Source organism: Leptonotus elevatus, chromosome 11, assembly GCF_054856555.1.
Source record: "Leptonotus elevatus isolate MCC_2025b chromosome 11, RoL_Lele_1.0, whole genome shotgun sequence".
Classification (NCBI taxonomy): domain Eukaryota; kingdom Metazoa; phylum Chordata; class Actinopteri; order Syngnathiformes; family Syngnathidae; genus Leptonotus; species Leptonotus elevatus.
In genome coordinates, this window is record NC_141249.1 from 5,431,008 (window position 1) to 5,457,402 (window position 26,395).

The window sequence follows — 26,395 nt, forward strand, 5'->3', positions numbered from 1 at the left end:
TTTCCACGCCCCCTACTTTCACCCCCATTGTGGAGAATCTTGGGCTCACACGCACACACGCTGCCAGACTCTGTGGAGTTCGAGCTACGAGGCTAAAGCTTTTTACAGAAAACTTCTCTTCTACTCATGGATATATTTTATTCTCTTCAGGGATTTCGAGGAAGGGCAATGGTTCGCGTCGCCAGGCATTTCGGAACGTCATCCCGGAGAGAAAGGCCACACGTTTTCTCCAGTACAAAGTTGTAAAAAAAAAAAGAGAAAAAAAAGTCGTTCCCGTCTTCTACTCGCTCACACTCGGTGCCTGTCCGCTTTGAAGTGCTCCGACCATCATGGCGAGGCGGACCAGGCACAGCACTTGGGCTTTGACGCCGATTCCGCAAGCTCCTCTCCGGGATACGCTACTCTGTCTTCGCGGGAGCTTGTCGGCTCGTTTGTGGAGCTTCGCTTTAATGTGCTCGGCTCTTTCTTGGGGATATTGTCGAGCCGACACGGAGTTTTCCATTTTGGAAGAAGCTCAAGTTCTGTCCGAGCAGATGAAGAAGCTGTCTACTCAGGAGCTCGGAGTCTTTACTATGCAGGTAAATGATTTTGTTGTTTTTGTTGTTGTTGAAAACCTGTGGGGACTACAGTACTTGTGCCACTTAAGTGGGTGGAGCAGACCCAAAACTGGCATAAAAAAGATTGGGGGGGGAAAACGTATTGGTTTTCTCAAAGCTAATGTGAGCGAGAAAATGTGGTGACAAACTCAAGATTGTTCCGAAACGACAAGCTCAACGCGAGCTTTAAAGTTACCCGGACGTGTTTATGTGCACCATCAATACACTGGAGACTCTCTTCAAACCCACAAGCCCCCCAAAAGAGCGCCAGCACTGCACATTATCGACTATACAACTAGGAAAATCTGGTTTCTTAACGTTGTTGACATTTTAATTTCAGTTAAAAAATACCTTCTTAACGGTGCAATATGGCGTGTGTCACAAATGTGGGGGAAATCTCCTTTGGTTTGTTAGTTGTATTTTATAACAAATTTCAACAAAACGTGCTGTATAAGTGTGTGTGAATTTGTGTTGTCCCGTGATTCATTAAATCCCATCATCTAAAATATGTAATCTTGCAGAATTTATAGTAATAAGTATATTCAATGCATGCACTTGCCAGCACAATTTAAAATAGATCTAATACATCAATTACTGTCTTATAAATATTAGAAAAACTTCTCACTGCATTGTTGTTCTACATCACAAAAAATAAATAAACTGCAACCACAATAGTGCACATCATTTTAATTTAATTGTTTTTGTTTTGTTACCTTTGTCAAGGCATTATGTTTTACGCAGCACTCTAAATATGTGGTCCTTTCTAAACGTGGTGCTGCCCATCCCATTTATGTTAATTAGACCTGCAGTGCTGTGCAGTGCTCCAAAATAACTCTAAAAATATTGACAAATTTAAAATTGCATTCACTGCAATCTGCTGTGTTATCGATATATATTTGGGGTTATAGAAAGCACTATATAAGATCAGTCCACTTGCCATTGTCGTTTTTCTTAGAGTAGACCTAAGCAAGGAATCATGCTGATTGATAAATGGTAAATTGAATAGACATTGTCATAATCAAGCATACCAGATTTCCCACGTTGTCTCAGTCCTTAAATATTGAAACATTTGGAATACACATATATAGTATTATGCACCTGTTATGTGTTTTTTAAAATCATATAAAATATTTCAATTTTAGCTGATATAATCAATTGATGACTCCGTGCACAATCGAAAGGTGAGACTGAGACTGCTTTGATGATCATTTCATTGATTTAAATGGAAAACAGAACAGTAATAAATGCAGCTTTCCTCAGCTTTGGCAAATTGTGCTGTTTGAAGTGGTCATCTTGAGCTTTTGCGGAGAAGCGCAGATGCTTTCATGTTGCTTTTCCGCCCTGCGGGGCACAAAGCCTGATTTTTCCTAATGAGACGCCCTGCATTTCCAATGACTAGCTCACTATTAAATTACAAAAGCGTTGATTGTTTTTTGTCTCGAAACCTGTGGTGCAAAGTACAAACATCACCTTGCCATGTGTATGTAAGCGGAGCTCCATTGGGTCGCCAAATGGCAGGAGGTGCAGCGCTGAGGAGGGTGTGAGGCAGGAAGGCCGAGGGGGGTGGGGGGGAGGGGTGCGGTGTGTAGGGGTTTGGAGTACTTCAGAGGCAGAAGAGCTCACAGGCCCTGAACACAGAGGCGAGGCAGTGGGGGAGCCCCGGCCCCAAATGGTGTTTCATCTCCTCTGCTGCCACACTGAGATGCCTTTATCCTGCCTCTGGGAGTCAGCTTTGAGGGCTTCCTCTGATCCTTGTGGTTCTTCCTTTTGTCACTGCTCCTCTCGCTCACCTGAGCTCTGCTTGGACCCTCACGACCTCATTTGTCTCGTCATTACCCTGCTTAGAATACACTCAGTTCCTCTTTTAATGTCCATTATATGCATCATGCTTGCTAATATGCTTTCCTGTCCTTTGACTTTTGTATGTTTCCTATCAAATCAAAAACAGATAAGAGAAGGTATAAGAAAATAATATTGAGTAATCTGTAACTCAACTTTAACACAATTCCCTCCAGAGCTCATCAAGTCCTTGAGCATGACACTAAATGCTGGTCTGTGTCTTTGTGTTGCATACATGCTGAAATGAATGCAGCATCAGAATTTGTTCATAAACGGCGAAACACTTTTTAGCACACACTGCATGTTGTTGAATTTAACTTAGTTACATTTCCTGCCATGTTGTACATCTTTTACCCTTTGGATTGTAGCCGGTCTTGTTTGTCCTCTTTGTAGTATTTGGAAAATTTGCTTAGTTGTTTTGAATGGCCTTTCTCAAGTTTGTAATGATGTTTTGGTCATATAATTAGAAAATATATATATTATTATTCCCTAGCCCCCATTTTGGCTGAGACACAAGTCCATGCTGCTGTCTGCCTGACTGAGTCTGTGCGAGCTTTGTTACGTAGGCTAGAGCATCTCTCTTTAAAATGTAATGCAAGCCTTCAAAACCCCACCCTTCATTCTCTAGCAAATATGAAACTGGGGATTAACTAGCCAACATGTCTGAGTCACCTTATTCAGTTTGGCGTTGTCGCGTATTTATTGTAGAATATCAAAGTACTTGGTTGATACTCAAAATTATTAATAATCTCTGGGGGAAGGACTCTTATTCTATAAAATACTTTATTATTGAAATACCTTTTATGTGATGACAGTAAACTCATCTTGGCCGATGTCAACCAAGCCTATGGAAATGTTATTTTAAACAACTGATCAACCTGCTACATTTGTATGATATCTGGTGCAAGATGGCCATGAAAGTTTAGGTCAATAATCAAAGTGATCAAATGTATTCACTTGTTGGTCCTTAATAGGTGATATTTTTCAGTAATTTATCTGTCCGCTGTACTACTAAGCCAGTGAAATCTCAATGCACATTTGCTTTGCCTATAAACACTGAATAACCTTGAGAACTTTTATAAATGTTTAATATCATGGGTTTGGCGAAAAAAATATTGTTAAGGTCAATTTAAAGTAATCTGCTTGTTGTCATATGCTTTGTATCGTTCCAGTTGACACATGTCGGAATTCAGTATGTATGCATGTGCTATGTCCATTCAACATTTATCTACACATAGTGATTTGTTTCAGCATTTTTTTTTTTACATGCCTAACGTAACTTAAAGGGAAACTTCAGCCGTGCTGGCCCATTTTTCAGTCAAAAACTGTATTCAAATACAAATTGTATAAATGTTTTTTCTCATCAGGAAAATATTAGCTTGCATTTTCAATTTAATCAATTTGTTTTGGAAATCATAAAAAAAAGCCCCCTTTGTAATAGCCAGTATAGCCACACCCTCTTCCCCCTTCCCATGTCTTGGTACACGTTACAGCCGGGACCGGATATAATTGAAACCTTTATTAGCTTCGCCATGTCTGATTTATAAAAAGATGAGGAAATGAGCAGTTTACTTGCAGTTTCCTTCATGTCAGATTTGGTTTCTGTAATAAGGCCGAGGCCCAAGATATGAACACAATGAGTTCCGAGCGGCTTTTTGCAAGCTGAATTGTGCACAGATCATTATATATTTAATTTTAATCAAAAGAGTTAGCGTGACTCACTTTTTTCCCCATGCCCAGCTCCCGGGTGTAGACTCGCACCACTCATCCGAAAATGACGCATTGAAAACGGCCACACTCAGCTGGAAGGCCGGCCTCCTCACTGGAGCTACGGTGGTCTGAAAAATCCACCCACATGCACATCTTCTACACCTCACTGGCATTATGCGTGGGTGTGCTGTTTTTTTCAAAGTTCTACTTTGCTAGAGGCCAACCTCCGAGGGTTGTCGTGCATCTTGCTAGCCGATAGTTGACACTCTCGAGGGCTCCAGGTGGCAGAGTGGAACCGTCACTTGCCTACGATGCGGGTTGGCGTGGGTTCGCTTCCCCGCCTGGGAGACCATGTTTGTATGTTTATATGTATGCATGTTTGTGCGAGTGAGTGGAAAAACAAAAAACAAACAAAAAAGTTGACACTCTCGAAGTAGCCTCAGCAAGCGAGCGCCGCACGGCCTCGCCAAGCTGCTTTCCTCACACTTCTGGCTTTATGGCTGCATGAGCAGCCGTTTCGGAGCTCCTGAGCTGGCTGACCGGTCACCGGTGGCGGGCGCGACATCCAGGACACGGAGCCCCATGTTTGACCGGGAAGAAGTTGTTTTGATACTGCAAACCTAGTCTGTTCAGCGGCTGAACATTAACTGTTGCCTTGATAGTTGTGTGTTTTTAGCCAAGGGGAGCTCGCTACTAGCTGCCTGCTTGGAGTCCAACAAAACTTCAGTTGCTAAATGTCTAAAAACGGAGACCAATCACCACCCACATTTTACACGCACATTCCTACTCTTGTCCACGCCAACCTGTAAAAGTAACAACAATCAGTACAATATTTTCAATTTTGTGAAGGTGATATTGTTTTTTCCTTATAGGAACTCAACTCACATTAAAAAAATTCACAATAATGTGCCGTTCACTTTTATATTTTCACAGGTTGAGCTGGACAAGAGTAGGAATGTGCATAATTTGCGTGTTTTGGTGATGATTGGTCACTGTTTTCAGACACTGGGTGACAAAAGAACATGACAAACTTGTTACATAATTAGGATGCTTGCCTCTTTCCCTCTAATGACATTAGGTTGAGATGGGGGTGGTGGGAAAGGCAGGCAATGCCCAAAAAGTGGGTGGAACAAAATGTGTGAAATGTTGTCATATGAACCATATTAAATTACTACTGAGTTTTTAAGGGGGGTGGATTTTAGTGCTGATATCATTTTTACATCGAGATCTTTTATATAAGTGCTCATGTTCATCTCAATCAAGCGTCCCTTTAATCTTCCATTTCCATGTCATTACAACTGACCCTGGTACTCCTCTTGTTGTACTATAGACCCCCTGAATGTTTCAATTCAGTCACAGCTATAGAAATGTGTTGTACCAAAAAGTACCATGCACAGTGACCATGTTAGGTGTCTCACAAAGACAAACACTGAGTCTTGAGTGCTTTTAACCAAACAAAATGTTGGCCTACCCGATGATTCATTACAAAGGAAACATTTCATTTTAATCTCTTCCCTAATCCTTTGAGTGCTGGGAGCTGTTATTAAGGGTCACTCATCTGCTATCTTCAACTTCCAAAATTGAAGATTGATAGTAAATTATGGCTAGAGGAGGTTTGCAAAGGAAAGAAGAAAATTGAGCTTTCTCTGGCACCATTTTTGCTGTAAATTTCTGGGATGGGGTAGGATGTGCTTTTTGGCTTTGTGTGCCTGGTGTGATGATATCAAATGTTCTTTTCCCCCTATCTCTACTCAACTACTGAACAGCTGCGGAAGGGCTTGGCGAAATAGTACTTAGGGTTTTTCCTGACTCAAATTGAGGCAGAGGTGGTACTACCGAACCAGGTGTCACATCGGTGGCGATTACAGTCTCATTTTAAGGTATTGGTACGATATCAGCCACCCTCCTGCGGCAGTTTTATGATCAAGAACTAGAATTGAGAAATTATAAGAATAGAAAGTTGTCATTAATTTCATGCAATTTAGGGAAAATAGGGTTTTTTTCTGGCTCAAATTGAGGCAGAGGTGATACCATTCTGAGTATGATGGGAAACTACCGATATTAGGTATCGTTACCGATATTAGGTATCGTTGCCGATACCATTATCGGCCGCCCTCCTTTATGACCAGTAACTACAAATTATATGACTAGAACGTTGCCTTGATTAATTTCATGCAATTTTAAGGAAACAAATATATTGGGATATATAGGTCTTTCTTTAAAATAATCTGTCATTTTTGGGTGGGGAATTTTATTTACTAGTGGTATCTGTATTTGGTATCAGTATCGGTGACTACTCGAGTTGATTATCGGTCGGAAAAAAAGTGGTATCGAACATCCCTAATCCTGACCATGTGCCATGTATTCTGTAAATTCAACTGACTCTCTTACTTTTTAAAAAACATATATATATATTTTTTACCTGCAACATACAGGGTGTCCATAAAGTCTCTTTACCATTTCAAAAATTTATAAAAAATGCAATTGGTTAGATATTTTATTCAGCGTCTATTAAAGTTTTTTTTTTTTTTACCTCTTTTAATGCACTTCTACATGGGCACCATTAGTTGCACGAAGCACATCAAGACGGTACTCGATTTCTTGCCATGTTCGCTGTAGCATAGCCTCATCAATTGTGGCAATGGCATCAGTAATCCTTTGCTTAAGGTCAGCAATATCCCTTATCTTTCTTCGATACATGATATCTTTAACATAGCCCCATAGAAAGAAGTCCAGGGGAGTGATATCTGGTGAACGTGGCGGCCAAGGAATTGGCCCATCCCTTCCAATCCATCCGCCTGGAAATTCAACATCACCTCTTTGACAAACAGGATCCCTGAAACACACAAATGCAGTGTGATAAAAACTTTAATAAACACTGAATATAATAGAACAAATCTGAATAAAATATCTAATCTATTGCATTTTTAATAAATTTTTTAAATGGTAAAGAGACTTTATGGACACCCTGTACTTTAAGAGTTCCAATAAGAATATGACTATTATCATGATAAAGCATTCATTCATTAACACATTTCGGCACGAGTGGGAAGTCTTGGCCGCTGTTTTTTTCCCAGGATTCAAAATAAGAACTTTCCGCTGCATGATGTGGCAACGTTGCAAAAAACAGCCCATTAAATGCACAGAAGCTTTCACATATAGATGAAAAATTATTTCCAGGTTTGCATTTCCACCGTGGATGAAATATTGCCATCATGATTTTGCTACAGGCACATGAAGCTCACCGCGAGCGCTAATTCATTCTGAATAGCGAGCTCAAATGGAACGTACAATCAGTCTCATTTGGCTGCGTCTCAGAATCAACGGTTAGTTGTCCTCAACCGGGCAATCCGAAGCCCGACCGCCATGACCGGAGGAGCGACGAGAATCCGGGCTGTCACCCAGAGCTCTCATTTAAGTGGATAGCCCGGCTGCAAATACAAAATTGTAAATATAGTTCAGCGTTGTTGTAAAACTATTATGTTTATTGTATATACTGTATTTTTATGACTCTGGAGACGGCTGGAGTGCACCTCTGCCTCTGGTATCAGGAAAAGGGCGAGTGCCATGGAGAAGCTCCGTGATCAGTTTTTTCTTCGGTTGTTTCCGGTGCACTGCTATTGATATAGCGCCTCCATAATAGCACGATGCAAATGCATTGCTGCCGAGTTCAATCAACACAGCTAGAGCTCTGAGCGATATCAGGTGTTCTGGCTGGAGGCGGCCGCCCCCGAATTTTGAACACAGGAGAAAGCCTGTGACCAAATGAATGAGACTGAGGCCCTGTCTACACGTAGCAGGGCCTTTTGCAAACGGGGAGGTATTTTTATGTGTTTTGCCCTATCGGCCACACGTCCCCGGGCTTTTTTTTCCATTAAAAACTGAGGTTTAAAAAAACTCCGGCCAAAGGGAAGATTTGTATTTTTTTTACCTGATCCGTGTTCACGTATAACAGTCGTAAACAGAGTTTTACGTCATCGCTCTACACACACACACACACACACACACACACTACCTCAAGCAACTCAAGCTATAATTTACAGAGGGTGAACTGCTCACCTGCTCGTCTGACGCAAAATCACATGGCTAAACGTAGGACGGGATCGAAGTACTGGGCGAGTGAGCAGAGTTGTCGTTTGTTTCTATTCCAGAAGGCATTGTGGTGGGGTCCGTACCCTCCGTTGCTCCCCGAGAGCAACCACCACCGCCCGGGTAAATTCTTAGAAATCCCCCGGTCTCCTGGAGGTCCTCCTGGATGGCTCCAGGAGGCCCGAGGGCTGCCTCCTCCTCAGACCCGTGCGGCGAACCAGGGATCCTGGGGAAGCAACTGGCTGCTCTCGGTGGTTGTAAGTGTTCTTGCAAGTCATCCATGTACGCGGAAAAGTGATACATTTTTACCCGGTGAACGCTCCAGCGACAAGCGGGGCCTCGACGCGCTAGGGGCTCGCTCCGCGGGCCGGAGAACGCTGCAGGCAGCACGGGGGTCATACCAGCAGGGGAAATGCTTAAGAGCAGGCCGAGCACAGAGCACCTCTTCGGGCTGGCTGCAGCGATTCAGCGAAGCCTGGGTGCTGCTTATCCACTGCCAGGTGATTTTAGCTTCTCAAAGCCTTCGTTTCTCTAGCGTTGGCTCCAGACGCCAAACATTTTGTTGTTGTTTTCTTTTTATGTTTAGTGGAAGGAGAACGTGTCAGAACATTAAACCCCAACGATCCTCCCCCCCAGGTCTTAAAAGCTTCCACAATGTGTTCTGTTATTGTAAGTTGCATGAATAAAGTTGTTAAAAGACAAGTGAAGCTTTTTAAAACAAATTGTATTTGTATTTATTTATTTTTATCCTCTACGCTTCTTTATGATGTACTCACTCTTTTTTTGTTTACATATTGGGTTTATTAAAAAAAGAAGAAAAGTCGTTTGCGCTGACAGTCCGTGCTTGTGTGACGTAATGTGGAAGTGACGTCATGAGACAAGCAGTATTTGTCTAACTACTGCCACCTAGAGGCTTGGCATGCATGTAAATGAGCTTATAAACGCACTAGTCCGTTTGTGTGCTGTGTGGCTGTGTTTTATTTTAAACAAATGAGGCAATTTGGACAGACTTTTTTCTACAGGGGGGAATATTCATTTTTAAAATACCCGGCTACGTGTAGACAGGGCCTGTATGGTACATCTAAAATTTGAGATGTACGATTCAGTCTCATTCATTTGGTCGTCGCTCCGAGTCAACGGCTCGTCATCCTCATTCTTCGGTGTCCGGAGCCTTCTGGCGGATGCCCGAAGCCGGGAGAGCGGTGTGGCTCCGGGTTGCCTGTGGCTAAAGACCTGCCATTACTCAAGTGAAGGACTTGCCGAGTGGTGCGTACGCTCATGGAAATATTTAACACAAGCTTCACTTGTTCACCCATTACTACATATGAAATTGTAAATATGGTTAAGGATTACTGTAAAATACAATCATGTGTATTGCATATTAGGGGTGTTAGAAAAAATCGATTCGGCAATATATCGCGATATTACAGCGCGCAATTCTCAAATCGATTCGATATGCGGCCAAATCGATTTTTAAACATACATTTTTTATGGGAATATTCAACAAAACGTCTTACTTAGGGTTAGGATTCACACATTAAGCATGGAAGAATGTTATATTAATGGAGAATTAAGCCTTAATATTTTATTTCAGTGCTGTTCAAACATGAAACAGACTGCAACCTGTTTGGTAAATGCAGTGGCTCATTCATAAGCCTGAATTTTCAGATAAATAAATACATTTTCATACAAATCTTACAGTGTACATGTACAAATTTACTGCTAAGAATTTTCTAAATTAGATTTTTTTTTAAATCGCAATAATCAATTTATAGATTCGTATCGGGATTAATCTTATCGAATCTAATCGTGATACGAATCGAATTGCCAGGTACTAGGCAATTCACATCCCTATTGCCTATACTGCATTTTTATGTCTTGGCGGTGACGGCGGCCAGCTCTGCCTCACAGCCTTTAAAACCAGGAAATGGGCATGCTTGCAACGAAGTTTCTTGCTGCATTTCTTAAGAAATGCCTAGATCTGTTGGCCAATGAGAGGACAGTGATATCACAGTCCCACTCGGTCCCTCTCGGCCTGCGAACCAGAACCACCTTGGAAGAGGTTCTCATAAGCAGTTCCATTTGAACCGCACAACACCCAAAAAGTGCAATGGAAAAGCAACCACTAAGTCAGGGCCAAGCAAGGCTGCTTTGGTGTGGAACCGGGACAATGGAAAAGGGGCTACACTGTCCTCTTGAATGCTTTTACAAGGAAGTTTTTTTTTTTTTTTAACACCCTTGTCACGTTTAATATTTTAATATTATTCCCAAAATGCTGTCGATAGATGGCTGACTAATGCCCAAGCAGGCTGTATTGTACTAAATGTGATAATAATTTGGGAATGTTACATTTGGTTGTTGAATTGTCGTCAATTCAAGAAAAGTTTCAGCAACTTGCATCCTAAAATCCTAAACATTTTTTAAATTAACTTTTTTCCTCTGAACACATTTTTTTTTTTTAAAGAGAATGCCACTTTATTGTTAGGTAAATTTTATGTACTATATTTCTATAGTATGTTATCTACTGACAGTAATCCGCTTGCAAGCTCTTCTTCTTTATAATATACTGTATCACAGGCTGTGACGGGTAAGCATTCATAATCATAATCTAACTTTTACTACTCTCACCTCTGATCCAACCCAAATTAGTTAATGACAAGTATTTTTCACCAGGGAGGGCAGCGTATGAAAATACAGTACAGTGATAAGTTAACATAACTAATAGGGGTGTTAGAAAAAATCGATTCTGCAATATATCGCAATATTACAGCGCGCAATACTCGAATCGATTCAATATGTGGCCGAATTTTTTTATGGGAATATTCAACAAAACGTCTTACTTAGGGTTAGGATTTACACATTAAGCATGGAAGAATGTTATATTAATGGAACATTAAGTCAGTAATTCAGCGCTGTTCAAACATGAAACAGACTGCAACCTGAATTTTCTGATAAATAAAAAAAAATTCATACAAATCTTACAGTGTACATGTACAAGTTTACTGATTAGTATTTTCCAAATTTGAGTTAAAAAAAATCGCAATAATCGATTTATAGATTTGTATCTTGATTAATCGGTATAGAATTGAATTGTGACCTATGAATCGTGATACGAATCGAATCGCCAGGTACTAGGCAATTCACACCCCAAATAACGAAGTTAATTTAACTCAGAATGCTGATGTCCTTTTAGACCAGTGGGTATACTTTTTAAGCGCTAAATTGCCTCCCAGGAGTATCACTTACCGGTAATCTTGACTACCTTTGAATGTACCTGCAGCCTTTTTGATTTGGCTGCCTTTGTGCTGGAGCCTTGCGGGAAGAAAGATATAGTAAGGAAAAATATTTTCAGAAATGACTGTCCCCCATCCAAGCTTTAACAGGACAACAGGAATCGTTTTCATTTCAATCAAGCCCCTTTAATTCGTTTGCCAGCATTGTGCACTCCCTTTTGGCTTGTGCTGGACTGTGGTCACGTCGGACCAGAGTAGGTTCTTTCCCTTTTGTATTTTAAATCTTTCTGCGCGATTGTGGACAGATCATTTATCTGACTGCTTTCTGATGGGTTTCCCACATTTCTCAGTTAAAGATGGCCACTCTCTTTGGCCTTGACTAACGTCATGTGTTTTTGCAGACTTGCCTGTCTTTGACTTTGAGGCACTGCTTTGCCTGCTTCCCATCTCCGCACTATCTCATGTTGACCTGCCCTCAAATGCCAAGCTGCTGTTAAGAATCAACTATGAACATTTCCACGACTGCTATCTTTGGCTAAGATTGTTATACTTTGTCAAAATAAGATTCTCTTTCTAGAAAACATTCAGCCCTTATCTGTTTTACCGTAAAAGTCAGGATGCTGCTTGCATTTCTGCATACTTTCCCTATCATGTCTGTGTACTGCGACAACTGGAGAGTAACTGTCTTTTTTTGATCAGTCACCCTTTTTTTTGTCACCTCGTTGTTCTTCCATTCAACAAACACCAACTATGCCTTGTCTGCCCCCACTCTCATATATTCCCTCCAAACACAAAATAAAACAATAATAAATGCCCAGTAGGGACTGGGAGAAAAGGATAATTATTGGTGATTTTGGCTTTGTTTTGCCTGCTTCCTGCCACTGTCATTTAGCCCCACTGGGAGTGACTTGACCAAAGAGACCTATACATACACCCTCAGCAAGTTAGCCCTTCACTTACCATCATTGGGCGCAGCTTGCAATGAGCCATCCTTGACCGAGTGATTGAGGGAAAAGTGTGTGTATGTGTTGGGGTGTTGTGGGGTGAGGGTGGTTCTAGAGTCAAAGGGGCGCTGAGCAAAATATCCCGTTGGGAGGGCAAGTAGTGAAGAGGGACTGGTTCACTCCCTCAGCTTTTAAGTACCCCCATCCCCCACAGTACAAACACATGCACACACATACACACGCACATGAAGAGGCTTTGCATTCTCGATGAGGCGAGTTTTGGAGTTCCTATTGTGGAGAAGCATTTCAGACTGTTTTCATGCCAAAAGCTGAGTTTCCTCCACCCATTTTATTTGAATTTTCAAGAAATGAGAAAATAAAACTGAATGGAAACTCTAGAAATTTTTAAAAAAGGCCCAAAATTGGCAACAACTTTTTTACGCTTGGAGGGGGTGGATTTTGAAGTGTATCGAAAGGAAGGAAAATGCTAATTTTGGCTATGGAAACAGGTTTGGTGAATAAAAAAATGACAAGAACGGATACACGTCACTTACATTTGTCTAGTCACAAAACAATGGCAGATGATAATGTAAGGTATGTTTGGGGGCACGACGAAACGGAAATCTTTTTAGAATTAATTAAAGAAGCGAATATTAATGCAATTTTAGATGAAAAACAGCAAAGAAACACTACACCTACTGTGTCGCAGTCCCCTCAATATTCACAAAAGAAGAACAGATGGAAACGAGCACAAGTTGCATGTCTGTTTTACACATTTTCAGTAAACTTGCTTAAAATTTTTGAAATGGGTGGATGGAAACCCAACTATTGTTCACTTGTTTTTCCTGTATGTTTATGCACGAAGCAAAGGCTAGGTTTGAGTTTTTGGATAATTTTTGCCTTTGCCCAAGTGTAGACATAGTGTCGAGTTCTCCTCCCTTTATTATGGTCCTTGTGAGGGTCAGTAAAGGGCTTATTTGTTGTGTTTTTTTGTGAAGATGTTTCTGTTTTTATGGCTATAACATCGCCTTACAATGTTAATTGTTCTTCACTTGCACCAAGTGTAGCTATTACATGGGAATTATCGCTAGCATCTCCTAAGATCACCCAGTTGAGAAGGTCAAGTAGGACTTGACCTTCTTCAAAATTATTAAGGCTTCAGCATCCTGCAGTGTCTCGCTTGTTTGTGAAATGAAAACAACTCATTAAAGAACCTTTAAGCCTGCATCTCGCTGAGAAACAGACATTGTGAACATGTTTGATATTTGATTGTGACTAGAAAAACGGTATGAGAGCATGAAGAGTGTTTCAGAGTGTGGCAAGTGTCTTTGCAACATTTTGCAGCACTGAAGGAAGCCTGCTGAAAAAGCAATATTCGCTTCGTGCATACACTCTCGCAAGCCCGCGACACTCAGTGAACTACAGGCTTTAGTACCGGCTGTACCCATTTTGAAGGCATCCCATTTCGTATCAAATTCATGTCATATGACTAAGCCCTGAACCAGCAGATACCTTTAAGTGTAATAATTTTTGATCAATGTAGAAGAGTGGCTAGTAAAATTGCTGTACACTGAATACAATTGTTTGCTGTCTCAACCCGTTGAAAACAACGTTCAATTATCATGGCCAAGTAACTCTGTGTTAAACATTAAAATCACACATATGTAAACATAAATAAAAAGGTAAGATAACTGTAGATGACTAAAAGATCAAATACTGAGTACAAGCATCTCAGGGAACAACACACAATATCATGGGGCCCTCTGCACCAGGACCTGATCGTAGGCCACAGCTGCAGACTTTCAGCATTGAGCCCCGGGGACCAAAGATGCTGTATCACTGCCACGGCCCACCAGAGCTCCCGAAGCAGAGGGCTCCCTCCAAGGAAACACAGGAAAATAGATGACGGTTGCTCTGATATAATAACCAATAAAAACGTGAAAAAATATAACCAGAGAAGACCTATAATTCTATAGAACAAAAATACCCACACAAATGACTGTTTATAATATAAGAGCTATGTAAAAGTATATAGTCATAAAATATTAGTTAGATTTAAAAAGTCCAATGAAAAAGGTGGGTCTTGAGTCTAGTTTTAAAAGCAAGAACATTCTCTGAAACCTAAGATTCTCAGGCAAGCTGTTCCATAAATGGGGCTGTAAAACTGAAAAGATGCCTCAAAGTGCGTGCCCTGACTTTTGGAATGACTAAGGCCCAAGCCAGAGGACCTCAGACCTTGGGAAGGTTCATAAGAATAAAGAAGCTCAGACAGATAAGAAGGCCCAAGAAGTCCATTCAGATATTTTAAAAACATTATATAAGAACCACCTTAAAACCGATCCTGAAACAAATGTAAAACCAATGCAATTATTTTTAAATCGGTGTAATGAGCCTTATGGCCTTAGTCAGGACACACACTGTCGAGTCCTGTAATAACTGTAAACTTGTAATGTTTTTTCTTTTTCTTTTGTTTTTGTTTGGAAGATGACAAAGCCGGGCATTTCAGTAGTCAATCCACATTATGGTGTGTCTAGTAGTTGGCTTCCTCATTTGAATGTCGAAGTGGATTTGGATCAGCAGGCAGTTCATATTTCATTGTGAAAAGTTTTGTTAGAATGCAATTTGTTGTTAGAATGAACACAGTATGCCATGGAAAAACATGACAACTATTTTAAGTCTTGTGAATGGTAGTCCTTTTCAGTGACTTTGCAGTACATGATGGAGAGGAGCCGGAGAGACACAGATTGCTTCTGCAGTCTTGAAAAATACTGACCCAACTTCAAGGCCACTGTAAATAACTTTTTTTTGCCACTTCAAAAGTGCCACCAGGCAGTGAATAAAACACAGGACCAGAATAGATTTGTTGGTATGTTGACTTGATTGACACAATGTGGTAAAAGCACATGAACTACATATGTACAGTTGTACATCAAGCTAATTTCTCACTTAGACACATATCTCGTTCACCCACACCGTTTAAGGTTGTAAAAGCAGTTTGACAAATAGTTGCTTTGTTCAGAACCCTTAATTGTTTTTTTTTATCATGTCTCGTAAATGTGTTATTTTTTCTTTCTGTGATTCCTTTTTTTCTTCTTTTCTTGTGCTACTTCCCTTCCTTTGTGGATGAATCGGGAAGTGACCTGAGTTAATAGTATAACCTTTTGACTTTTTGCATTTGTCTTAGAGATGCTAAGGGATAAGCACTTTTATTCTCTTACTGAAAATGTCCTGGAAGAATGTGCATTACAGTTCAGTGATTAACAGACAAGCAGGTCTGAATTGCATAGGAAAAAAATGGGTCAACGGTTATTTATTTATTTATTTTTTTTTAGCGACTCACTATAAATACAAGGAAGGAAAATAGTAACAAAGACTGTCTGGACCTACTCTTGAAAATTAATGCTGCTTAAATGTCCGTTCTTAGCTAATTGTATTTAATTGTAAAAGAGATTTGTCCATAAATACCGTGCTGCTTGCATTGCACAAATTGATGAAGCCTGCTTGTATGAGATGCAAAACATCTTCTAAAGCAACCAGAACAGTCCAGTTGTGATCAATTAAATGTCCTGAGAATGTAATGACCTGGATGAATGACAATTTTCACGTATAGACATATATAAACATGTTTCCAGAAAATTTTCATTTTTTTCCCCCCATTCAGAACTTGCAATTAAGCAATTAAGTAGACACTTGCTCTGCTTTTTAATGCTAAATTCACAACCACTGATATAGAGCACATTTTTAAATTTGGACCTAACTGAGGCCAGAACCATTCAAGATTGCGTACAAATGATATTTATAATGTGTAATGCCTGACTGTCAGTCTTGTAAAGAAAGCACATTGGTCTTTTTTCATAGGAAGGGCCATATTGAAATCATTTTGCAGCCCATTTTTATATCTTGGACTCCCCTGTAAGAAACTTATTTTCCTTTTGATTCTACTCTCCAGCTGTCTCTGTTGGTTTTCCTTGTTTTGCTGTTGCATGTTATGTTTGGTTACATTTCATGGCTGTGAGACAAAAACAGAATGCAGAAATAGGAAGAAAATAGCATCTCTTTATTTTGTGAGTTCACCAAGATTATTTGTTTAATAACATCTTGGGTCTTCTTTCCTATCTGTGCTGCTTTATTTCTTAGGAAAAATGAATGACTTCTGGTATTTTGATTTGCATATTTTTTGTTATGTCCCATGGTGAAGTCAAATAAATCACACATGAGAAGCTATAGACACTAATGGTTAATTTTCAACAATCAAGAAGTAGTCCAATTGCCTTTTGTTGATTACTATACCCTACTGGGCTCGAGACTGAGACCAATATGGCCGCAAATGAGGCCACTTTAGCAGAGGTGGACATTCCGTCAATATTGACAGTCCGTCAATGACGGACGCCCACTTCGAATGGCGGGAAACATTGACGGACACCTGTTTTGCTGAGGAATGACGGATTGACGATTACAATGCCGTTCAGCTTGAAATATTGACGGATTGACGATGACGGAAGGGTGCCCCGACTGTTGAATGATTGCCGAATGACGGACGCTCAAAATTTCTTGACGCGCCCACCTGTGTGTGCTGATAAAAATGTCATCAGGTCAAACTGGCGCGAGAGCAGTGAGTCGCTCTGTTTAAAACGTGGTTGAAAGTCAGTCTTTTTCATTGTTTAAGCCAGACTCTTCAGTTATAGTTAAACGATAGAGCGCCATCTTGCAATGTATTTGAGTTGGACACAACCAGCTGCAATATGATTGCCGTACATTCGCATCGCACATACACGTCACTGGAATGACAACAAGCATTTAACTAAATAGATTTTATTTTATTTTTTTACATATGAGAACACAAATGAGGAGAATGCTGTTGGTGTTGCAGGGATAGCGAAATATTCCAAATTAGACGGTAATGATGTTGAAAAGGTTAGGGAGACATTGGCTGAGCAAAAGGTGAAGAAAAACTGTTCGTGTCGGGCCCAGATCTGAATGATTGAAATTATACACATGTAAATTGGCTTATTATTTTACCAATAGGGATGAAAAGGTTTGCGGTTTGACGCAATCCTGAGTGGAACTTTGTTTTTTCCAGAAAGTTAGATCATAGATCTGGAGAGCTGACGTCTTGCCAGTTTTCTCTCTGTCTTGTCTGGATGAGGCGTGGGCACCATCTGCCAGCTTCTTCAGGGTTTCTGCTGGCCTTGCTTGGCAGCTGTGAACCAGAGACAAGTCCCGGTACCCCTCCATCAGTTTTACAGTTGTTTCCATAATTCAACTTCCATTGTTAACATGCACTGTTTTTAAAATACTTTAATATTAAGTTAACCAATATTTTTTTCAGTTGTGAGCAGTTTGGTCTGTGGACGTATTGAGCAATAAACAACCCTTAAATTAGTGTTTTTCAAAACCTGACATTCCATGACTTGAAAACGTATTCAGACACATTGCTGCCGCATTGTACTACTACTATCTACCCAAAAGTTATTTTAAGTTTAAAAAATATTGTAGTATAATCTCACATCACATTGTGGCCAACGGTAGAATATGGGTTGGTTGCAGGTAACATCATGAATACTGCATGGGTTAGCCTACATGCTATTTGGTACACTAGCTATCTTTTTAAATATGTGAACAGTCTTTGACTCTTATCTTTACACAATATTTTTTGGGATTGTGTTCTGAGCAAGACATACTGTACCATTTCTGACACTATAGGAATTTCAGCCACAATTAAAACGACTCAACCAACTCATCACATCAACAGGCCAGATGTTTTTTTTCCTTTTCTTCATACGTTAATCCATCAGTTACCTGGTCGATGAGTGAAAGGACTTTTCTCACACTGAGCTCTGTTGGAATGTTAGAAGTGTGTGCGCTTGTGCTGTTGTGGTATTAACGTGTCTGTTTACATTCCTTTGCAGGTGTGCGGGATAGGGTTCAGTGATCGTCAGACAATAAAGAATTGGCAGACTTTTTTTTTTGTATTATGGTGGAAGCAATGTCTTCTAGAAAAGCCACACATTAAACAATACACAGTGTATGCATATGTTTCTAAATCATACTGCCTTTAACATCCGTGCGACTCCTCAAGCTCGGCCATCAGACGCCTTCTCCCTCCTAACGCGGACATCATAGTCTCGTTACGAGGGCTCCGGATTTCCATGTCACCACTGACTATAGCTGTTAAAACGTCCGAAAACCGTCACCAATCGTCATCCAAAAATAATTTGTTGGTTTGTTTTATTCCAGTGATATTATGTGGTTTTTAAAGATGTCTCAAGCCACTATGACTTGTTGACTCTCCCAGCAAAGCCACAGTGTCATCCCCAAACCGTACATGCCATCTAAGGTCACTCTCGATAACGTCATGTCCTGGCTCTTAGCAGCAAAGCCACTTTTACATATGAGGATGTCCTTGTCTTCTTTTTCCTTTTTTTTCTTAAAATCACTCAGACTTCAGCTTTTGCTCACTTCAATGATTGCCTGTAGAATGGGAATAGAAGAGCTTTTCACTGTTTAGACAGCATAAGATATAAAACAGCGTATGCATATTCAGCCAACAACCCCTCTGCAGGCCAACCTGCTGACTGGCAGCCAGGCTTTACATGTTGATGAAATCCAGTGACTGGGTTCTTGTCAGTGTTAATGTGTTCATACATAGTTAATTGCAGTGTTTTTGTTGTGTATTATGTGGTATACTGTAAATAACGTGGTTTGATTATGTATAATCATTATATGTTATTAGTGCAGCATACTATTATAGTTAGCGTAAAACTTTAAATAGGCTTATTCACTCATCTCGATGGGCCCCCTTACAGTGTAAATCAGCTTAACTATACAAGGAATGATATCTTGTGCATTGAAAATGCTGGGAATCGTGAAACGCTCCATGTGGATTTCTTTTCACGTTTAGAACTTGTCATTGTGACAACTGTAGCAGCAAAAGCAGCAGCAATGGTTGCACTCAGGAAATCTGCTTTATTTCTCCATCACGTGACAAGTGGTTATGAAATCAAAATGTTATTTTAAAAAGAGCTGCAGTTTTTATGTCAATTATTGTCTTCTAAGAAACATTCATTCTTGACTCATTTTTCGAACCGCTTGTCCTCACTTGCGGGTGTGCTGAAGCCAAATTGTATTACTTTGGAAGCGTTGGACTTCTTAACTGTACTGAACTTTAAAAATATATATATCAGTGGAAAATAGTTCAGCTAAAACAGCTCCTCAGAGTTCATTTCTATTTTTAACCTATTCCTTCCTTGTTCTTAACACTCACCATTTCTTCCTGCTGTTTGATTTACAAAATTGTATTTAGCACGGAGTGAGTAGTGTGCATGTATTTTAAGTGTTTGATTTGGCTCTGTGGCTTCCTGCTGCAAGTTTGGGACACAACATAGTCCCAAGTGTTCTCACTTTAAACTGGCAAGGGCGTGCATGCATGCATTTGTGTTTGTACTTAGGTGAGGTGTCAACTTAAAATACAATCAGACTCTATCGTTGTTGCTTTCAAAGTTAAGTTGTTTAATACTGGTGTGTGTGTGTGTGTGTGTGTGTGTGTGTGTGTGTGTGTGTGTGTGTGTGTGTGTGTGTGTGTGTGTGTGTGTGTGTGTGTGTGTGTGTGTGTAATATGTCAATCAAAGTCTATATGGCTATGCATTTGTGTGTACAGTTTGGGTCCTTATTTTCTTAACTCACCACAGCTCCCCATGTTGCCTTCCTATGTACACTGAGCAGCCAACACAAATTCGAGAACAAGTTAACGTCTTTAAGATTACTACGCTTCATTGTGTTCAGATATACAGACACCCATTTTTGCTACACATAAATTCTGCAGACAGTGTAGGCGTTTGAGTTTTCACTTATGTGACAGAGTGGGGGGTCTTTTGGCATCCATTGAAGTTTAAATGTTATTGATTTGGTGTTGTTAGATACAGGCAATCTGGCCCGAGGTTTGTCATTTTGTTCAGATGCAACTAATAATTCCGTCAAATGCAGTGATTCTCAAAGTGTAGTATGGATACATCTCTGTCTCTCTCTGTCTCTCTCGCTCTGCCATCATTTAAGTCTTTCATATGTGGTGAAATATTCAAACCCTCCTGAAAACACAGAATTTTCTTATCTTTCACATGCATGTGTTGAACCAGTGTGACCACTGAGAAGTTTGTTTTCATCCTCTTTCCCTGTGAGATTTTTCATCATAATGGATGCCGGGCTCAGGTATGCGACCTTGATCTTCCTTTGGAACGTTTTCACGTCGGCTCTACTTTAGCAGCAAGTTGTTAGTCCCAGGATGCACTGCGGGCATGGCGCTAATGTGACTACAGTACTTGTTTGTCGCTCTTTTTCCAACGAATACCTTGCTGTTGTAAGTCAACAAGTCCGATTTTGAGTGCTAGTGGTATTGTTATTGTGTCTTGAAAATATACGTTCATCCTTCACATACTTGGGATTTGGCGCACGGAGATTCATATATTTGTGGGTTAAAAAAAATCAATACAGTATTTTGAAAATATTTTGTAATCTTTGGGAGGTTTTTCTTATTTATTTATTTTTGTCATTTAAAGCATATTTGAATGTTTATCAGGTTAAAAAAATATATTGTTGAGTTTTGCATTTTAATGGGCGTGAATTATATGTGGATTTTCACTATTTGCCAACCGGCTTGGTCCCTATCCCCCGCGAATATCGGGGTTCTGCTGTACAAATGTAAAGTTTTTTGTCTTTCTTGTTCTCACTGTAGACCTAGCCCCACTTTTCCATACTTTCTTTTCTCCAGCTCTGGGCCTCTTGGCCCCCCACACCCATCCCCCAACATGTGGAAAGCATTATATTCTGTCTGGTGGAGAGGGTGAGCAAACATCCCCGGACGAGACTGGGAGCCTCTCAGGCTGGTGCCGCATCGTGGTGACATTTGCCTGGCCTTAACACTGTTTAGACAAAAGGGGTACTTGTTATTGCAGAACCATAGCACCTGATCGCTGACAGGCTTCCACCAACCCCCTACCTTTTAATTGGACCAAACCTTCTGTGAAAGAGCTGAAATGAAAGTGTTGGTGGAATTTTCTAAAAACGACACCATGAGTCTATTGCATACTGTCGTACTTTTCACTATGAGGTGAAAAGATCGCTGGTTTTGATCTGCTTTAAGCCACCATTTATGTGCAGTAATGATGTTTTATTGGATTTATTGGCATTTTGTTCTGCCAAATGTTAACAGGAAGGCTGATGGGAAAATGTATAGAAATTGGCCGAATTGCATTACATTGAAAAGCCATTGTGTAGTCTGATTGATACATGTACTACTGTGAGATATGGGCAATATATTATGTCCAAAAAGAGTGATTTTATTTCCCGATATATAACGTTATGGAAATGTAGTGTATTTCCCTGAAATTACATGGAATGAATGGAAAGTCATATGGGACAATACCACGTATTTATTCATTGTTTGTTTGTTTGTTACTGTTATTGTTAAACTGTTGACCAATCTAAAGTGTTGAAATGGCTTGCTGTCCTTGGTAATGCCATGTTAATTGCTCAACAAACATACTGTTCCTGCCCGACGGCACTGATCTAATCCTCGGGCTCTGAATTGTAAATGTTTTAAAACACTCCCCAAATTGATTGGATAAATGCCATCAATCGTGAGGAAATGGGTTTTACCTGTACTACATTATGTGTCTACCAGTTCCTTATTATGTTAACTGCTAGTTTGAGTAACATTTTATTTTAATCCTCGCCGTGCCGTTTATCACTGTTATCTCATAATGTACCAGCACAGAGAGCATCCTAATTTTACATACTGGTACATTATATTCCACTGATCCAAATTTTAAGATACTAAAGGAAGCCACATTGTAAGCTGATAGCGATACTTCTACTAGGGTTGCACGATAATGCTATTTTCAACCGATACGATAAACCAATCATTTAGAAATTGCCGATGTCTATAACCGATGAGTATGCGGATAATTGTTTGCAAAATTAACTTGAATACAAATATACTTTCGAATCCTACTATAAGTCTAACATGTACAAATACATTGAAACATTGTGTAAAGCCACCATAAAGCTGAATTTTATTGATATCGCTGCTTCAAAGCCAACCAGTAACTCATTTTGAGTTTGCCAAAACAAAACAGTTACATTTTAGAAATGCAACAAAAATCTGCAAGGGTAACATTTTGGGGAGTGTTGCGCAGTAAATTATAAAGGGAAGATTTTTATGCAGCCGGGTTGGGTTTTGGGAGGACAAAGGGAGGGTCAGCTAGACAGGAAAGCAAGCAGTCTGTTCCAAGCAGGCTTATCAGTCAGTCAAGGTCACTTCTAGGGGTGGGCGATTTCTTGAATTAATTTGAGTGTTTTGTATTGGACGATTGAAAAAAAATTATTATCTATATGAATAATAATTATTATTAAAAACTGCCAGTTGTGTCCTCACACACTCCATACGGGAGGAACTCAACAACAGCAAACAAACTCCTGCAAAAAAACACACAAAACAGTTTACCATGTTACTGTGGAGGAATCATTTACGCAAGGAAACACGTATGACAAGAAAGGGGCACAATAAGAGCGATCACCAAAGTGGACACGTTGCACCTTCCTAATTATATGGCACCCATGTATACAGTGAGGAAGACTCGATTTCACCACTTGCTGAAAACGGGAGAACCCAGGTATGTGCTACTGCTACCTAGCCGCAAGTATATTGCTCAAGTTGCAATATACTATATACGCCATTTGTTTAGGCAGTGGTTATTTTGCCGTGACTGGCAACTCAAATGCTAGTGATATTTTTTCTCTCGCCGCCAATATTGGTCAATCGCCGGAGCAAGGAAGTCTTTAGCCTGCTGTAAATTTGATATTTTATCCCGATTGCTTATCGACATTTACAAGCTTATGTGAATAGTACAAAAGTGCACGTTTATGTCGCTGCGTGGTCGCAACGTACTCTATCTCGTCAAGACGGACTCGCCTTGCCAAGCACTTACCGGTATGAAAGACAAGCTTACTTTCACTCGCCTTGCCCGTGACGTCTGCGACATAAAATCCTTAAGAAATGTAGTATAGTGGGCTGGTAATGCTGATATCAGCCTATTTTCAGTGACAAAACAAATTGAAAAGTGAAAGGAGATCTATAGAAGGGGTGAACTTAGTGAAGCGGAGTAATCACGGTAAAATAGCCGATTTACGGCAGGCCAAGACTTTCTTACTCGGCGGACTGGCCAATCAAATAAAGCCTAAAGGAAATTTGCCAGTCATGGCAAAACAGCTACCTAAATTTACATAACAGTACTTGTACTTGTAAAATCAGCAGACAATTGGAGGGGATGACAAGCTCAGACCTCGGTTACTACATTAAAGCCAAAATGTGATGTTCATTTGTGTCATATTGAGGGACACAGGTCGCACTGTTCAGCTTTTAAAACAAAGTTGACAAATTGTTTTTACTTTTCTACTTTATCAACACATAGATTTACATTTCCAGAAGTATTTGATTCAAGGTAGAAGTTTTGCACATTGATTCCAAGTGAAGAAATATGGTTACTTTTGTTAACTGATCAAATAAAAGCAAAACTTTTTAAGTTCTTGGTTTATGTAAAAAAATTATTTAAAAAATCATTAATTGAAATGTTTGTTAAAAAATCTTGAGATTTTCTTTTTAGGCAAAATCACCCAGCCCTACTCACTTCGATATTGCTTCATGTACAAGAAGTGAAAAGCCCATTGTTAAAGAAAATACAGGTGTCCACAATACAGTATAAACTTATGTCAATACATGTTAAGTAGTTATTTTCCATAACAGGACAGTAGAGAAAGCCCGCAGTCGCCATGATGCATCTTCTGTGAACACGAGGTTGCGCGCATTATGACGTCACAAATATATGACACTACCATAAGAGAGAGGAGGGGTTGAGGAGTTGGTCACAACTTGAGCAACAACCACACAGATTGACCAATGTGGCATGTCTATTATTATCGGCTAATTTCTTTATTATCTGGTATATCTGTATCTGACATCAAACTGGTCGATAATTGCCGATAATTACCGACCACCGATATTATCGTGCATCCTTCGCTTCTACATCGCAAAACCTATTTAAAAAATGTGATAGCTTACAGTGGTTCGCCAAAGAACCAAAGGCAACTCACCACTTTATAAATAAATATTAAGTTTTATCCATTACATTATATGAAATAACTACGATACCAGCATTAGGGGAATAAACCTAAAATCAATAATGAAAGTGAACTTCTGTTCATGTTACGTTACAAATTGTATGTAGTAGGAAATATTAGGCCAATCAGGATCACTTTATCCCCAGTCCTTTGACTACCATACTACCATAAACCTGTCCTCGGTGTGTGGGCTGGGACCTTGGTGCTATTGTCTGAGGTTGTCTAGTACTTAGATTGACGCAAATTGAATTGACCCCCAGCATACAGAAATGCAGCTGGCAAACTCTTGTCGGCCAGTCAATTAATTAGTCAACCTGATCCACTGGGCTGAAAGGGAGACATAATTCATTATCAAAGGTTTGGTTTCTTTGTGGTCATTATAGTGACATTTAGAGATCCGCTTTGGACATGCTTCTTCCTTCTTTTCTTCAACCACTCATCTTTCTTCCTATAATCTGCATTAGATGTGACTGCAGCATCAAAAGTATTTATTGCCAACAAAATTGATGAAAAATGTGTTTTCTGGGTTGCTGCTGCAGGACTTTTTCTGAACAAAAAAAAATCTCAATGCCTTTTTTATCTGTCGTGTACAGTGTTCCCTCGCTATAACGTGGTTCACTTTTTGCGGCCTTGCTGTTTGTGGGATTTTTGTGTGTGCAATTTTGCAAAAAAAAAAACATTACAGTAATGTATCTATTTAATAAAATGTATGAAGGTTTGAACATTGAGAATGTTAGAGAGAAAATGTAAATGCCTCGATGAGAAAAGCGTATAAACGGTTTTAGAGCCTTAAAACATTTATAATGAATATAAAGCATAAAGCTAACTACTTTGCGGATTTCATTTATTGCCGGTATTTTTTGGAACCTAACCTCAGCGGAAAACAAGGGAACACGGTATTTCGGTACTGCTGAACCCTTTTTCCTGTTTGGTTTGCGAAGAGCAGGAGGTATACTTTTTCATTAATTACAATTGTTTTATTTTATTTTTTAAACTTTTGTAGCTTTTGTGGGGGTACATTAGTTGGGGAAAGTAAGGGCAGGGAGAAAGTATTAGCACAAGGTTGTAGAAAAGGGGAGTATTGCACACACATCAGAGGCGCAAAACTCTGATACTGCATTTCTGGCTTCAGCCATTTATAGTGCAGTGAATGGAGAGTTGGCTGGCAGCAGGGGACGTATGGAAGGTAGAAGGTAGAAAGAAAAAGACACGCACTAAAGAAAAAAGACTGAGCTCCGCACCAGCAGTATGAAAGGATGCAGTTAATCCAGTCTTTTGGGTTTGAAGCTTTTATCTGCCAGTTGAATTAAAACCAATATTTTGGCCTCCAGTAGATTTTGCCTAAATGTGTGATGGAAAACTTAATGTGAGAGTTACTGTGAGTTTGAGTGGGGCCACATCATGAGTGTACATAGCACTATGGCGACTTACCCACCAAAGAGATACATCATACACCCATTTTGTGTGTTCACAAAAAAAGCATGGATTGCTGACCAGCAGACTCTCAGGACAGGATTCCTGTGGCACACCGCATATATTACGTCCTTGTCGTCCCTGTTTCAGTTGTCTCCTTCATTCCATTGTTTCCATTCTCCTCAAGGTTCATACAAGCATCTGATTAGACAGGCATCTTACTCGTTGACTGGTAGGCCAACCATCTTTGGACTGTATTCCAAATACACATTAAGAAGGATGAAATAACTGTAAAGGAGAAAACAAATATTTTGTGGGAGCTCATGTTTTCCCCGTGAGAGCCCGGCAACTGAGAAGCAAGAATCAATTAAAAGGACTGTTTTCCCTGGTTCAATTGCCT

The 26,395-nt window shown here is 40.0% G+C and overlaps 1 protein-coding gene across 1 annotated transcript in view; it reads left to right on the top strand.

Moving 5' to 3' along the window:
- The first annotated feature begins 21 nt into the window (after positions 1-21).
- cachd1 (cache domain containing 1) overlaps positions 22-26,395 on the top strand; it is a 70,671-nt gene continuing 44,297 nt past the window's right edge. The window contains exon 1 of the mRNA XM_086090109.1: positions 22-578. Coding sequence (XP_085946235.1) covers positions 330-578 — 249 coding nt within the window. The 5' untranslated portion in view covers positions 22-329. The remainder of the gene's footprint in view (positions 579-26,395) is intronic.